This window comes from Euprymna scolopes, chromosome 22, assembly GCF_053919585.1.
Source record: "Euprymna scolopes isolate OS-2025 chromosome 22, ASM5391958v1, whole genome shotgun sequence".
In the NCBI taxonomy this organism is placed as follows: Eukaryota; Metazoa; Mollusca; class Cephalopoda; order Sepiida; family Sepiolidae; genus Euprymna; species Euprymna scolopes.
Genome location: NC_136503.1, coordinates 53,849,776 through 53,867,673, shown reverse-complemented (window position 1 = coordinate 53,867,673; position 17,898 = coordinate 53,849,776). Strand labels below are relative to the sequence as shown.

General features: G+C 34.3%; 1 protein-coding gene across 1 annotated transcript in view; it reads left to right on the top strand.

Moving 5' to 3' along the window:
- The first annotated feature begins 752 nt into the window (after window positions 1-752).
- Window positions 753-17,898, top strand: part of LOC145243442 (uncharacterized) — a 1,410,572-nt gene continuing 1,393,426 nt past the window's right edge. The window contains exon 1 of the mRNA XM_080106334.1: window positions 753-976. Within this exon, the coding sequence (XP_079962460.1) occupies window positions 831-976 (146 nt within the window). The 5' untranslated portion in view covers window positions 753-830. The remainder of the gene's footprint in view (window positions 977-17,898) is intronic.

Genomic DNA, 17,898 nt, shown 5'->3' with positions numbered 1-17,898 from the left:
ATACTTAACACAATTCTATCACTAATTTCCATTAAAATCTTAGTGCAAATTATTAACACGGATTTTCTCTAATAGAAATATGCAAATGAGATGAGCTCTTGTATGTTGATTCCTTTTTTGTAAATAGTATATATAAAATCTTGCAGTAATAAAAGTATATAGAAGTTCAATTTCAGTATTAAAATCTATTTGTGAAACGGTGAACCTTTTGTATAGAGTAATCAAATTGTGAACAAACAAAAAGACAGGTATACGACTTTATTATAATATATATATGTGTGTGTGTCTGTGTGAAAGCCAGCGAAAGATTGTTACTTATTTCATATTTTGAAGGATTTTAGATTTTGATTGGAAAAATAACGTTGAGAGGAAACCATCCATTTTGTAATAATTGTTATTTCCATGATTTACTTTGATATTTCAAAAGTTAAACGTTAAAAAGACTTTAATGTCGCTTTTTTATTCGTTAAAAATCCAAGTCAATGCTATTTTGTGATGGGTGAATAAGAAGCCACGCTATTTTTTGATTGGTTAAAAAGAAATTAATGCTATTTTTTGCTTGCTTAAAAGAAGCCAATGCTATTTTTGATTGGTTAAAAAGAAGTGAACACTATGTTTTGATTGGTTAAATTAATGTTGCTTTTGTAATGCTCTTCTTTTCGATTGATTAAAAGGAAGTTAATGTTATTCTTCATCGATTGAAAAAAAAAGTTGTTCATGTTTGTTTGCTTTGCTTGCCTTTTCCAGAATCAGAATATACATCAAGATATCGAAGAAGCTTTCCGAATAATGTTGAAGGGCATAAAGCACCGATTGTGATTGAGAGTAGCATGAGAGCATCGCATCAAATAGTCAGCCATGTGTTGAGCATATTGCTCGAAGAGGTCATAGGTTACACCAATGTCATTGTCAAGGACATAGAGACAATGAATACTACAGTCATGCTTAACAGAATTGTTGGGTGTCCAATTTCAAGGTAATCCATTTTTATTTTTACTCTTTGCAGATCTGTTTACTTGATTCACATGTAATTCTTCTACATTTCTTATGGACAAAAAAGGGTCGGCCTTTATTCGACTGCTTTAAGAAATCCATACGTTGAAGAGTGAAGTATACTGTTATCCAAGGAAATGAATTAGCAGATTCAGCAGCAAAAGCAGTCTACAACATTCCGGCTGCTTTGAATTTTAAAATTGTTTACTTATAAACCATATCTGTACGAACACGATGCAAAAATGGCAAAGGTGCTGGAACGAATTTTCCAATAAAAAACTCCGAGATAATGCTAACAATTTTTTTTTTTTGAAAGTAGAAACAAAATCACAAACTAAACAGGAAAAAAAGTTACGTGAGCAAGAAAAATAAATGGGTCATACACATTTTACCCACTCATGTCTCTTAAAAAAAAATCAACCCATTTTTAAACCACGGCAAACCCCACTCTAGAACACCTTCTAACTGATTGCATTGATTTTTTAGCAAAGAAAGTGACTTCGATAAAGAAAAAAATATTTAGGATTTTTTATAAAAAAACAATCCTTACATAATACAACAATAAAATTAACAAATAAGCATTACATATTAACTAAGAGCCTAAAATACTCGGCATAAATGACATAAAGGTTGACATGCCGTAAAACTCAACGAAACAAACTAAATGGATGCTTAAAAAACGATTTAACGGTTAACATTTTTATTTCAAAGTGTGCAGCAAGTGATGCTGCAAGATAGACACTCCGGCAACAGGCAAAACAGAAGCTCATCAGTTAGCTATGACAGCGTCTGTGTCCAGATGCACTCGTTTTATCTTGTCTGGACTCTATCTTGTCTGTACAAGAGGTAAAATTCAATAACCGAGTTGGATATCATCCTATGCTTCATCATGTAGCAGGGGATGGTGCAGAAACAGATGTCCAGGCATCATGCAAAAATCAAGGGGCTCATGAGTCAAGTATCATAGCGTCTCTGTCTAGATGTGTCTGCTTTAGTCTGTTAGGAAGATGTGTCTGCTTTAGTCTGTTAGGAGAGACTGCCTCTCCAAACACTTTGCTGTGGAGATAAAAATATCCAGAGAAACTTAGTAGTTTGTAGTTATGTAGAACTCATGGACCCCACAGTGTGTGCCTGTTGCTCGAACACCTAATCTGTAAAGTGCAGTAAACTTTTAAGTCGGGCCATACTTAGTCTTTTATAACAATAATAAATATCTGAAAGGATATCATGCTCTTTGTGTGTGTGCATTTTCTCCTGTCTTGATTCGGCACTGTTTCGATTTTGCAGAAGTTAATCTCCATGTTATTACATAAAAAATTATATGAAATGTATATACCTGTTTGGTAGATCAGTAGGAGCGCACAATTATAAAGAAAATTTAAAAAAATATGAGCGTGATATTTATTTATATATGTATTACAGCAGATTAGACCAACATTGGTACCGTCAGTTTCAAATCCGTCAAAGGGGGACTTTTGTGATCTCTTCTCAGTCTTCATTGTGGTCTGTTCAACATAGGCTGAAGAGTCCACAAATGATGGTTATGTGATGTTCCCCTCTATAAAATTTGAAATCGACGCTACTAATGTAGATTTTCCTAATATATATACACAGTCATTGTATGGAGAATCAGTAATTTTGTCTTGTTTTTTTTTTTGTTTTTTTTTTTACCTCTTCTATCCAAATTTTGTTTTAATGGAGAGGAGACGGGAAAACTAAGCGATAAAAAGTACAAGATACGGGTAAATTACCATTTAAATGTGTTCACTTATAATTAGCTTGGAAACAATGAATAATGAGTGTTTGAAGATCCGTTGTGCTTAACCCTTCAGATCCAACACTGGGACCGTTAGTTGTCTTTTTCTGCAACAAAACAAAATAATTTGATTATATCATCAAGATACTTTGATTACACAAAGCAATGTTTTTAAATAATTCAAATGAAACAAATGAAACGTATGCGTGCTAGTGTTTCGCCTGGAGACTATCTAAAAAGAAGCTAAAATGTCACCCTTGGTTTGCCTTTTAAACTAGTAGTATTAATGGTCGTGGTGATGGTGGTAGCATTAGTAGTAGTAGTAGCAGTAGTAATGGTAATGGTAGTGGTCGTGGTGATGGTGATAGTAGTAGTAGTGGTCATGGTAATATAATTTTGAATTCTTTTATGTCCCCATCAGCAATCTGAGGTTCAATTTTATCCTAAAGTGTTGAAGTCTACAAGTGTTTACTATTGTTATAATTATTTTCATTGTTTTAGCAGCAGCAGCAGCAGTTGTAGTAACAATAGTAGTATTATAATTAACTTCTCATCCTCGTTATGAGATTTCAGTAATCCCAACGGTCCTTAATGATAGATTTTTAATGATTTTTTTAATGTAAATGTTCAAGGTTGTTAAAGCGATCAAAAGCTAAAAGGAGAAATAACTCTAATAAAGGAAGTAAGAGTTATTACCCGTATATAAATAAATAATAAAAAAAAGACTACAGAGTTCCAGGGAGAATGGGCAAGATGGTGACTGCGCTTACACGTGCATATTAGTGCTGTAAATATTAATTGGTGTTCCGACTGTATAAATAGTATTTAATCTAAAATGAGCTTGTTTACTTTTCATTCAAATATTCCATGATTCCGACTACCTATTTCTCCAGACAACAAAGGTTCATTAGTGCTTATTATTAATATTATTATTTAGAGTGGTAGTTGTAGTACTAATAGATGAAATATAACAAATTAAAATCCAAATCGCAAGATGTCCTGAATGTCAATTTTTTTAAGAACTCTTAAGCTTAAATTTTAATTTTAGACATTTTTTTAAAAATCAAAATTATGTAAAATTAATGGATTTTGATCCAAATTGTAATAAGTATTCTACATATAAGGTTCAGTATCATAATAATTTTATTTTCATCTTCAGGGGTCATAAATGATAGTTTATATGCTGTAAAGCAAATCAAATCAAACCATTGATGTGTTTACTTTTTATATATGGCCAGCAAGAACAATGTAGGTCTTTCTTTTACATGAGAAAAAAGTCTTATTATTTTAACTATTCATCCAGTATTTGTTGATTTTTCTGAGAACACTTTCATTCCAGACCATGTCAAAGGTTTTAGAGATACTAAGTTCTTCTGTAGTTTCATGTAACTTTTCCACTGCATATGCCTTTGCATGATATCTGCAGTAGAATGGAATTGCCTAAATTGATAATGTTTGTTAGAGAGGGAAGTTTACCATTTTCAAGCTATCTTTGTAGTTGTACTCATAGATATAAATTTATTAATGTTTTATATTCCAGACTATTGGAGAAGGAAGAAAGGTTTTATTCAATTTGAAAGCAGTAAAGAACATTTGTTAAAAATCGGTCATAAAATTAATTTTAGATTCCAAGTATGGCATTTTTTTTTTTTTACTATTCTGTAATTTTAATTTTAATATAATGGATATAAAAGTTCCAAATCGTTCGTGTCTGAATTTTCTTTTTAAAATTGTAATTTATTTTGATACCCAATTCGAAAGATGGTTGTCTCCATGCAAATTAGTAAAAGAATAATTTGAAAACATTGACCTCGATTTTAAAAAAATTCAGTCAGCATATATCGGAGATATTTATTTTATTTAAATATTTTTCATTTTCTGTTTTTTTTTTTTTATCAGATTTCTAAATCAGTTCTTTGAAAGTATTCCTTCTGGTTTTGTCTGTTTTTTTTATGCGATTTACCAATTTTTATATCAGTCCAATAATGGTGTAGATTCAAGGCACACGAATCTTTGGCCATAAAATGTTGGTTTTGACTTTTACGTTTTTGACATTGTTGGCTACATATTTGTTTACATATTTCAGCTGCAGCCTTATTAGGCTAAGCCTCCTCAGGCCACCGTGTTAAAATGAAAATGACAATAATTTTAAGAAAACTATGAAAATCTTCGCATAGAGAGGTAACAGGTGTAAGTGCAATTGTAATTTGTTTCATTTCTTTAGAAATGTCTTTGTCATTTTTATTATATTTTCATTACTTTCAACAATTCAGCATTTACAATTGGCTTTAGTCAGCAACAACATTGTACTCAAACGATATCTTAGTGCTGAAGCAATATTCTAAACAAAAACAAATGCGAAAACTGAATAAGTATCTACCTAATGCTTATCAAGTGTCATTTGCGATTTTTAACTCAAACGTTTGAAGGACTACAAAGACCAGAGTGGTACCCTTAAAACGAGCAACGTTTTGTGCTCCTGAATTTAATTCATAATGCACTTTTGCCAGCGATGAATGATGGCTGTGCATGGGCATCCAGAGCACACTTTGTCATATGATAGTCGTTCCAAAAGTAAAACCTCCTATTTTTTTAATCTTCCTCAGGCAAACTTGTTGCAATTAAATGAGAATTGTTTGAGGAAATTCTTAAAATCTTTAGAGTAAGTGCAATTATCATTGTCTTTAATTTCTTTCAAAATTTCTTTCATTTTTTTTCTTAGATTTTCATTACTTTGAAAGATTCAGAACTCGTATTTGACTTTAGTCAGCAACAACACTATAATCAAGTGGGTTTTTGTGCTGAAAGAAAATTCTAAACCAAAACAAATTCCAAAAATGGGAATAAGGCTCAACCTAATGCTTATCAAGTTTTAGTTGCTATTTCGGAACTGCATGTTAAAACAGTATAATTACTTTGTATTTCAGATTTTTTTTTTAGATGAGGATTGATAATTCATATTCTTTACATGACTGTTCTGATCTTGGATGTTGTTTCAACACCTTGACTTGTATAACCTCCGACCTTCTTCTGCTGCATCATGTTGTTCTGAAGTTCGAAGAAATCCTTTATTTAATCAACATAGTTAGCTAGCTCAGGTTTCATCTTTGATTGAATACAAGTCTCAAGTAATTCGTAATCGTATTCTTAGTATCGCCGATACTGAAGATCGAACCTTCGATCCCGAAATGACTGTTACCTTGAATTGATTATCACTTATCACTTTTATCTGTGGATCACAAGTTCTTATCAATCTGAAGAATAACGGAGGTTACATCAGCCGAAACGTTTTGGGAATAGCATCCAAGATAATCTGAATAATATGAATTAACTGAACTCCAATCTCTGGTCCCCCTCGCCAATCTTTTACAAAAAACACTGGTCTAGCTGAATCCACTGTCAATAATTTTCCCCACTCTTTATCTATGTCTAAATCAAAACGTAGATTCCATGAACAAAGCTTCTTTCTTAGAACTGCACGCCTGTGGAACTCTGTTCCGTCTGCCTGTTTCCCTCCTGACTACGACTTGGATGTCTTCAAGTCCAACGTAAACAAATTCCTGGTGAACCGCCGCCTTAAATAGACACTCTAAAATATCCACACTAACGTAGTGTACTTACAATAACCCTTATCCATGAGTGGCTTCCGGGCCTTGATAAATGGTGACCACCTTGTAAAAAAAAAAAAAAAATAACTATTTTTTACAATATTCATTAATGTGCCATACTTTTGTGAAGTGAATGTCTTTTCATTTCAACAACAAATATCGTTTCATTAGAAGATTTCAGAAATTGCAATCAGTGATCAACACAAGATAGTTTAAGATGATAATAATGGCAAGACACCTTCTCTGATTTCAGATCAAATATAAAAATCATGGTTCAAACAATTGCAGATTAGTTCAACCCACGGCCAAAGAATTAACGAATGTAATAAAAAATGTTTTCCAAATACCTAGTTCATATGATTCTCTTGACATTCCCGGTCCTGGATATGACCTTAAACTATATCAGATGGTTAGGCCTTAGACTTCGGGCTTTGAGGAGTGTGGAGCCACCCCTTAATTGCCATTGCTCCCAGGTCCACTCTGATCCGGAGTGGTAGTACCTGTTAGGATTCCAACTATGGGTTAAATAGAAACCGACTTGAAAAAAAAATATTCTATTAAAAAAATCTTCTTCAAAATCACTGGATTCGGTATTAAATAATCTGAAAAGGGTTGATATGCCATAAAACAACCAACCAACCTTGGCATACCCAATGAAGAACTAATAATCCATAAATTACATGTAATATACAATAAACTTCGTTTAAGGTTCAATAAAAAAAAAACATCCGAAGAAAATTTCAAAAGTTTGCTTTTGGAATTTTCTTAATTCGAAGGATATATATACATATATATATATATATATATATATATATATATATATATATATATATATAAAGTAGAATTTTTTTTCTCTCTTTGGCATTGATATTAAAAACCTACTTTTTCTATTTAATATTTATAAAAACTAACTACTTTATACAGTCAGTTATGAGCAAGCGACTTCAAGAAGATTCTTTAATTTACACTAGCGAGGGGTACCCGGCGTCGCCCGGGTCTTTGTAGGTGTGTGTGGAAACTCCGGGGGTGGGGTGGGTTAAAAAAAAGTAAGTATGAGGATCGAACCCGAACCGTTGAGGCAAAGTTGTAAATGAAAGTTTGAAAAACACGTGCGACGTTAACCATTGCCCTACCGCGAGATGCTAACGGAAACATGTTTGAATTTATTTAATTCCTTTGATTTGGCAGGTGCCCGTTTTAATGAGTAAAAGACTAACCCACATGCAGCGAGCGACAAATGTTGAATATCTTCCCGAAATCGAGCAAATTAAATAGACAGGCGGGATTCGTTGTTAACTGTGAGATATTACGATTTATATGTGATATAAAAAGTTTTAAAAATTTGTGAAGCGAGCGACCGCTTCTCTGGAAAACCCCTTTTGTAGACATAGAGAAAAAGCGAACACACATACATACATACATACATACATACATACATACATTTTCGCTTTTATATTTATAGACTAGCGAGGGGTACCCGGCGTTGCCCGGGTGTTTGGAGGTGTGTAGGGGGGGTTAAAAAAAAGTAAGTATGAGGATCGAACCCGAACCGTTGAGGCAAAGTTGTAAATTAAATTTTGAAAAAAAAAAAACGTGCGACGTTAACCATTGCCCCACCGCGAGATGCTAACCGAAACACGTTTGAATTTAATTACTTGGATTTACCAGGTGCCCGTTTTAATGAGTTAATGAGGTATAGTTTGACTGCGGGATTACTATCCCGCAGTCAAACTTGACCTCATTAACTCATATTTACTGCTGAACGCTTACTGCTTACTGCTGAACGCTCACCCTCCAAAGATGTTATAGGAAAAAGACTAACCCACATGCGGCGAGCGACAAATATTGAATATTTATCTTCCCGAAATCGAGCAAATTAAATAGACAGGCGAGCTTCGTTGTTAACTGTGAGATATTACGATTTATATGTGATATAAACAATTTTAAAAAGTTGTGAAGCGAGCGACCGCTTCTCTGGAAAAAGCCTTTTGTTGACATACAGAAAAAGCGAACACACATACATACATACATACATTCATTCATTCATACATACATTTTCGCTTTTATATATATAGATGTTCCTTTGAAAAACAAGTGGCCATTAATAAATTATTTTATTTTCATGATTTTTATTAGATGATTGGTTTCATTTAACTATTATGCTTAATTAATTTTATGCATAGTTTCCACATCATAGATGATTTCGTAGAATTTAGAATGAAAACATTGTAGGATACGGACATGTTATATATATATATATATATATATATATATATATATATATATATATATATATATATAAGTGACGTAATTAGTGTGTGCGAAACTTTCCTACCAAACTCCTCTCTAAATATTTCGTCTACAAACTTGAAACTTGGTATGTAAGGTATTTGGTCATTGGGAATACTTTTGATGCTAAAAATACTTGCTAAGGGATCAAAATTAAGAAGGAAAAAAATACAGCTGACCTTGGTAAGAGTAAATCAACTAACTTTTAGTACGTTTACGCATACATTTTAGCTTAAAGTCGATTAATTTTTAGCCTTTTTTATCCATTTGGCGATAGCTCAGACAGTAATGATGATGGCTGAAGCAGTAAATGACGACTATGGCTGGAGTGGCAAAGAATTTGGTTTCGATTCTAGCTGATGGCGCCAAAATGATTTTTTGAAAACTTTAGAAAGCATTATATATATATATATATATATATATATATATATATATATTGGGCACAATATAATAATCAATAAAGAATTTGCTCTATAATAATAAATACGAAATCTGCATGCAATGAAATACATATGGCTAGTACTGGATGGGTGATAATTTGGGAAGGCAAGGTGGTGTATGTACCAAGCCGAATCATAGAAATAACTAGGTCGGTATCTGGTGGAGACGTTTAATTTACTGGGGAAGATGCACCCCCCTCCCGAAAAACACCCGCCTGGCGGGTAGGTGACAAGGGTATACTCAACATAATGGTGTACCTGTAACCTGCTGCAAGTTGCCTTTCTGAAACTTCATGTCATGTAGAACACCCCAGGTTGGTCCTCCAACCACGACGTGACTTCAGAAATCAAGGCTGCATCATCTGGGAACGCTTTCCTTTCAAAAACAACTTCATGGCTGGGAAGAGGTGAAAGTCAGAGGGTGCAAGGTCAGGAGAGTAGGGAGGATGGGGTAGGATTTCATAACCACACACCCGTGCTTCTGAGCTGGTGACATGTGAGTTGTGGACCGGAGTGTTGTCCTGCAGGAGGAGCGTACCTTTGCTGATCTTGCCCCGCATCTTGATTTTGATAGCTTCCCTTAATTTCCTCAAAAGTGAAGCATAATAGGCTCCTGTAATTGTGGTACACTTTGCCAGGAAATCTGCCATCACTACTCCGTCCTAGTCCCAGAAGACTCTGAACATGACCTTGCCAGCAGAGGGCTGCATCCTTGCCTTCTTAGGAGGTGGTGAGTCCAAGTGCTTCCACTGCATTGACTGGGCTTTGGTCTCTGGATCATAGTGATGGACCCAGGTTTCATCCTGTGTAATCAGTTTTTTTTAAAGACATTGACTCATCTTCTTGGCATGTCTCCAAATTTATCCTCGAGCACTCGACGCGTTCTCACTTCTGGAATGGTGTGAGCAACCTGGAAATCCATCTGGCAGACACCTTATGCATATGCAAATGGTCATGAATGATAGTTTCCACACACCCTGTACTAATCTTGACATCTTGGGCTATTCGGTGCATAGTAATGCGCCGGTCTTCCAAAATGGCAGCCGCAACTTGACGGACAGATGCCCCATCAATGGCAGAAGGGGGGCGACCAGATCTGGGAGCTGCTTTCACAGACTTCCGGCCATGTTTAAATTCACGATGCCAGCGTTTTACAAGGTCATATGATGGGGCATTATCACCATAAGTTTCTTTCATTTCATCAAAGTCTCCTGTGGTGTGTGTCCTTTCAAATACAAAAACCGGATCACTGCTCGACATTCAACAGGCTTAATTTCATACCTAACAGTTCAAATACCTGTAAAACAGAAACCACAATTAGTTTATAGCTGTAATTTGCCACATAACCCGTAGAGATATAATTCATTGCACATACAAAATTTCAGCTAGATCAGACAACTGGAAGTTGGTCAGGGGCATTACTTAATGCACGCCCCTCGTACCTGCGATAACCACGAGGCGTATGTATACTTCAACGTAGTTGATTACATTGGGAGATGCAATCTATCATTACAGCTGAATTTCTGTTCTTTTTTTCTTTTTTCTTTGCTAAACGAAGACACGTATGTTTACCGGAATCTTTACTGAAACGCTTTAGAAGCTTTCAACCTCCTGAACTGTTTATCTTCCTAAAGTTTATATTTATGCATTTCTTTCTTTGTTTTTTTCTTTGTGTAAACAGGATTATATTGACTGCAAGAGGTTCGGTTTCGATTAAACCTTAGTTCTATCCCTCGCAGGAAGTCGTGTTGATAACATGCCGTATTCTCTAGAGATGGCGGTAAAAGAAATATTATTCTACTACCAAGATCTGTAGACATTCTAAGAGGCATCATTTCTGGTTTACGAAACCACTATTTAAACAAGATATGTAGCATTTATACACTAGTTTTGTCTTGTATATTATCAAGTTGGTGCAAAAGTTTTTACCAATTTAAAATTTCATCGTGAATATATAAAAAAAATTATTTTTAAAAATCGTTACTCACTAACAATCCGCCCGGCATTGCCCGGTCATAAAATATACTTAAATGTTATATTTCAATTAATGTAGATTTCGTATTTATTATTATTGTAAAGCCAAATCTCAATCGATTATTATATTGTACCTAATATGTAGCTGTGATTTCAAAAGTAAAATATATATATATATACTTGTGTGTCATTACCTAGAATCGAAACCAAAACATATAGCTTTCCAGCCTCATTCGTTAGTGTATAACCTAGTTTCATACATATACAAAAACTGCAAAAGAAATGACGTTGTTTAATTTATGACATTTAATTAGCACATGCGCAGAAAAAAAAACAAGTATAGGCAATTTACACAAGTTAAGGCTGATGTTTGTATTTTTCAATTGTGATCCATTCGCAGCAATTTTACTGACTTAAAACCAAATCGAATTTGCGCTACAGGTCCAAATACTCTATATATCAAATTTCAACTCTATAGATATACTATTTAGAGAGAAGTTTTGTATAGACTTTTTGCACACATACACCAACAGGATCACTTATATATAATATTTCTGAGTGCTAAAACATTTTCATCATAAACTATAGGCAATTATACAGAATGTAGTAACTATGCATAAATAGAATTCAGCGAAATAGTAACATGAAAGCAATAATAAAAAACCCATAAAAAATGAAGAAGTAATTAATTAACACTTGTTTTTCAAAGGAAAATTAGTTAACCTTCTTGTGTTGTTTGCATATCCATGACTGAGTATATTAATTGTTAGTTTTAATAATCTTTAAATAGAAAAAGTAGGCTTTTCATGTCAGTGTCTGTTGTGTCGTGGAACAACAGTGAACATAAGAACAATCAAGTCGCGGTTCGGTTAAGGAACAAGTGTATTAACAATAATGTACAAAGATAACAAAGCGTGTATATCAGCTGGGCACACGGCTAGCAGTTGAAGTGCAGTCGCATCTCTCTCACCGGTGTTGGAATTACTAGCGCTATTTATAGTGCTAATCGGTGTAAATTCCTCTGTTCAAGGAAGGCCGGTATAACAGTGTCTGAGCAAGAAAAAACATTTATAGGTAAATGGATAACAATATATTAACTTAAATGTGTGTACAATGTTGACTTCTTCTGAAGAACAGTTTTGTGTCAAGTTGATAATTTGATGCAAAATGCTTGCCAACCCACAGGGACAGATACCTACTACACTAAGTTGACATTGGAAGTGTTGGTAATTCTATATCTGATCGGTGCAAAAGTTTTGAAATGCAGAATACTTCGATGTTTCGTTCGTGTGGGGAATCACCAGGCAAAAGGACATAGAATTCATGTTACCTTGTGTTTATATATATATAATATATATATGCTTATAAATTTGATTTTTGTGTGTATTAATATTCGTATTAAAAACTCTTTTTTCTATTTAGGTATTTATTTGCTTCCCCACGGAAGCAAATGTGACACAAAGTACGTTTTAATGTGATGGGGGGGTACTAGTTCCACTAAAACAAGGGCAAAAAGGGGGCACTCTGGCAGTATCCAACAAAATAGTAATTGTCTCAGCATGAAGGGTTTCCTCTTCACTAACTTATTAAGCTTAAGTGAAGCATCAGAACAGATACTACACTTTGAGTTATTAAATCTTTTATTCAAGCCAAAAATACAATGTAAGTTCAACATGAACAAAAAACTTAGGCACAAGGCCAACTCAAAAGTGGGGAAAAATGGGGGTCGTTGGTCATACTTGTCACTCCAGAATTAAACAAAAGTTTCTCTTAGCTACTATCTTCTTTTACCATAATACCGCATTCACCCTTTCGTACTAAAGGGACGTCCTACTTAGAGCCCAATTGTTTAAAAAAATTTTATTGACATGTAAAAACAAAAAAGATAACAATAATGATGATACAATAATTCATTTGTGTCGAGGAAAGGGGAAGAAAAATACAAAAATGGTTAGTAGGACCCTCCCAACCTCGTCTAGTTGATAGACCGCCCGTTCCACTTCGGTTTTTAAAGGGACCTAAGGTCCTGCGGGACAGTCTCTAAATGGGGATTCCTTCTAGATGGGACGAAATGGAGAAAGGGAAATTGATGGGTGAGGGAGAGAGTATTAGTGATTGACTTTTTTAGCTCCGATATGCGTGAAATGTAGAGGAGGGGTGAAAAGTTAAGAAGGGGTGGATATCTTGGAGGGTGCCTGGTCGAGGAGGGATGGAGCACTCCCTTCGCTAGCTAAGAGGCTAAAAATTAGATTACACTTGCCTGCACGTTTCACACATAGACGGAGAACACGTCTTCAAACTTGGTGCCTTTTCGTACACACAAAGTTGGTATGTGTATCCATCTTTTGTCAAATATCTCACGAGATGTAGCTTCTTTCTATCACATCTGATCTTAACTCGTAGAAAGAAAGCGATCAGATCCTGATCAGAAAAAGACAATACCCGCCAGCCATCTTGTAGTCGTGACGTCCAAATCACATTTTTCGCCACGATTAGGATCGTAATGTAGACCATTTATCGTTCCCAGTCCCATAGTGGGCTCACATTATCAACGACATTGGATATGGTATTCAGGCTAGGATGCTCGGGATATTTTGGTGAAAAAAGAGAAGAGGCTAATGGAGCGATAATTTAATGTGTCAGTTCTTTCGCCAGAATTCTTCTAAAATGATACCACAGTAGCAGTTTTCCCGCAGTCAAGAAAGCAAGATTTGTTAAGGCATTTTTTGTAAAGTTTGAAGAGGACTGGAGTAATCTCAGCAGAGCATTTTTTAAGTAGTACAACCGGAATGAGATCGGGTCCACGTGCTTTTGAGGAGTCTAGTTTTTTATGATATCATGCACCTGAGAAGAGATGATTTTCAGATGAGATAGTGTGGTGTCACTCCGCAAAAGAAAATCAGGGAGGGAGTGGTTTGTTGGGTCAAATGTGGAATTTGAAGCAAACTGACTGGCAAGCATATTAGACTTCTCAGTTGCCATGCAAACAACCTCATGATTGTTGGATAGTGGGGGAATTGTTGATCGTCCATTATTTACTGTACTGTTGTAGATTTTCCGGAAATCACGAGTTCTTCGTTTCTGTGCGTCGATGCATTTTCTCGTAGGTTTGGTGTATTCTCTCTATAGAGAGATGTATGGCAGTAGTAATGTTGGCATATCATTTTTGGGAGTAAACTTTATCCTTTAGAAGAATGCCACCACACAATACTTCTTCCCTAAATATAAACAGTTTTAAAGTTTAAAACTAAGGTCATATTTATTATTCATACCTCTCCTGGGACAAGTATTCTACTAGTAGATAGTATATATATAAATCTACTTATTAATATTATAAACCTGACTACTTTAATTTTTAATTTACTTTTTTTCATTTTTATTTATTTTCTCCATTGCATGAGTTCTTTACAATAACTCTTTTCGCATATATGACCAGTTTTTCTGTAATACAGTTTCAATTTATGCCAGTACCGGCAAGTTCATAGATTTGCTATAATAATCATTCTTTCCTCTAATGAAAAAAAAAACACATTCTTAGAAATTCAGTGGATTAAGGAAATCTTAATATTTCTTTTGGAGTATCCTGACAAACAATAAATTTCTTGTAAGTTATAGTTTAAAGTCTTTAATTATGTTCTTATATATATATATATATATATATATATATATATATATATATATATATATATATATATATAACAAAAGAGTGAGTGTGTTTGTATATTTTTTAAAAATTTTATTATTAAGTTTATTTCTGTCAAAATCCGGTGCCACCTTATATTCAAGCATATAAAGCAATCTCCTGAATATTTTCTTTCTACACTGATTTCTGGAAACATTATTCATTTTATTTTTTAATTCAATAATTTGTTTTATTCACATTTATTTTTAATTTCTCTTCGTTTTTCTTTTTTAAGAATAATACAATTTATTTCCAACTTTTCGGTTGAGAATATTTTAGAAAATACTTCAAATGCCGCCTCCAGCAGAAACCATTTCACCAGATTAAATTTCTTTCCTTTCTTTTTTCTAAGAATATGGTCATTTATTTATTTATTAATGCTTATTTTTTAATTTATTTTATTTTTTCAGTTTCTTTTGATTTAAAAGTATTCTTTCATGTTTAAAATTGAAAAACTTCAAACTCGCAGAAGATGGAGAAATACAATAGCCATTATCTCTTTGTAAAGAATTGCAAGAGTATTACCAGAATTGGTTAGGACAACCTAACAGCCTTTCTAATTTCTATGTTTCTTTTTTTCTTGTTCCTACAGTAATGCGGGTATTTTGTATAATTAATGTGTTTAACTCTTAAGAAACCGCATACATTTTTTTTATTTAGTTTTCATTTTACATATCTTTTTTCCACGTTTTACCTAAAAATGTTTTTCATATTTGGATTTTACACACAACTGTTCTCATCTTAATTGTCATTCTAACAACATTTCGGTCGATGTAATCTCCGACCTTCTTTAGGTACATTTTGTTGAACTCTGGAATCTATCTGTTGAATTCGGGAATCTTTCTGGTCTAACTCTGGAATCTGAGTAAGGATTTGTTAATTTTAATTTAATTTCAATAGGATTTTCTCATTCCGTTAGTCATGACGGGGTAAGCGTCCTAAATAATTCGAAATTGTATTTCGAGTGTTGCCCACACTGACGATCGAACCTTCAACCTCAAGAAAAGTGTAACTTTACAACCGAATTTTACCTAGTACTTTATCTGCTGTGCCACAGCAGAGTTCGTAAAAGAGATTCACAAGTTTGACAAGACACTCCCACTTTGCCTGCGACTTTGCTCTAGCTTTGGGTACCGGCTTTGTGGGCACCCTTGCAGTAAGTGGATGTTTTAAGAGTCGCATCAAATATGACGTTAACCTTTGACCTTTACCTTGCAAAATGGTGTACACCATCCCTAGGTGAGTGACCATCATCCTGCCAGATTTGGTCATGATGGGTCCAGTGGTGTGAACTGTAGGAGAGTTGTACACACAGAATGCTACTGCTTTATATATATATATATATATATATATATATATATATATATATATATATATATATATATATATGTAGTCATCCACATACAGTACTGTTTCGTTGTATCGCAACTCATCAGTGCGGCTAGACATACACCTTTATCCAGCCGTGGATCAAACCTACAACCATCGTGTTGACAGTTGGCAGCTCTAACCATCGGACCAAGAATCAGTGCCCGTAAATATTTCTCCTCAAATGCCTATTAACTTAGCATTTGCCCGTCGCACAGTGCTCAAACTGTCAGTTTGTTTACAAACAAACAGTGGGCTTCGCTTAATTGCTTAAATACGCGTTGGGTGAAAATAAATATATTTACAAAGTGCTCAACCCAAAGAGGAAGGCTTATATATATCTATCTATCTATCTATCTATCTATATATATATATATATATATATATATATATATATATATATATATATAATTGCTTCACTTTCAGTTTAAAATGCAAAAGTCAAGTATCATAGTTCAATTGTCCTCCAAATATAAACATTGATTTTGAACGCGCCGAAGAACCAACTATTGATTTTATGAAATTATATTCATATAATCAGTTCAATTAAAATTAAACGTGCAAAAGTCGAGTACCATGGTTCAGTTGTCCTCTAAAAAATAAATCTTCATTACGAACACGCCTCTGTCTAATAAAATAATCTACAGTAGATTTTATATGCTGGGCCTTTCTGCTCGTGCGGTATAAAACTTATCAAATGCCTTTGCAATATTAGGTTTTCTAAAAGTGTTTACTTTGGTCAAAATCAGATTTTTTTGGATCATCGATTTTCGATACTTATCAGATGCATTCCAATACAAGACTTACGTAAGAACACTCCCAAACACATCAAGTATGTTCGAGTGAAATTTCAAAAGAATCGTCCCTGACCTATTGGAGTCCATAGGAAACGAACTCCAACACACATAGTTCTTTTTATATAATAGTATATAAAGACTGCCATGTTTCAATCACGCCACCTTAACACTAATCTTCTTTTTTTATATGCCGTGTCAACGAATAAGCTAGTTGGTTAAGAAATGTTGTAGTGTAAATTCTGCCTAAAGGATACGAGTTCAATCTCTGATAAAGAAACTTAAGAAACAAGAGCTAATAAAAGATACCTAAAATTGACACGTGGGCGAATTCGAAAACTCTTTACAAATAAACACATAAAATGCAGGCAAACATTTATTACAATGAGTAATACTGCCAACTATGTTAAATAAGTCAAAACCTTCTTTGTCAAGTTGGTCTTCTTAATAGTGTCACAAACCTTCAAGTTCACGGATCGGAGACTACACATCCTGATTGGTTTCCCCGGTAGAAGTAGTATGGTGCTAATGTCGCTTTTGGTCTTCCATGCGACCTAGTACTCGGGATATCTAAATAAATTATCGAATTGAACGTGAAACACTGTACAAGACCAGACCGCCTCAGATGTCAACTGCGTAATATATCAATAATTTTATCAATACCCAGTTTCTGATAAAGCACAATTGGTAGGATCCTTTCTTTTAGAAAAGAAGACGAAAGCTGTGTGCTTGGATGTTTATAGTACATGCGGATACGCGGATGAATACACGTGTCTCTGTCATTGGCTCAACGAAACTGATCGTTGGAGATTTTGTCTGCTGTTAGATACAGAGACGTGGTGACGCACACTTGAAATCAATGGCGTGCACACACATACATTCTGGATGGAGTTGACCTACATTTTTGTGACCCATAAAAATGACAGGAATTGTACTCATCACGAAAACCCAGAACTGTCTACATTACAAGGTCAGAAGTTAAGACATGCGCAAT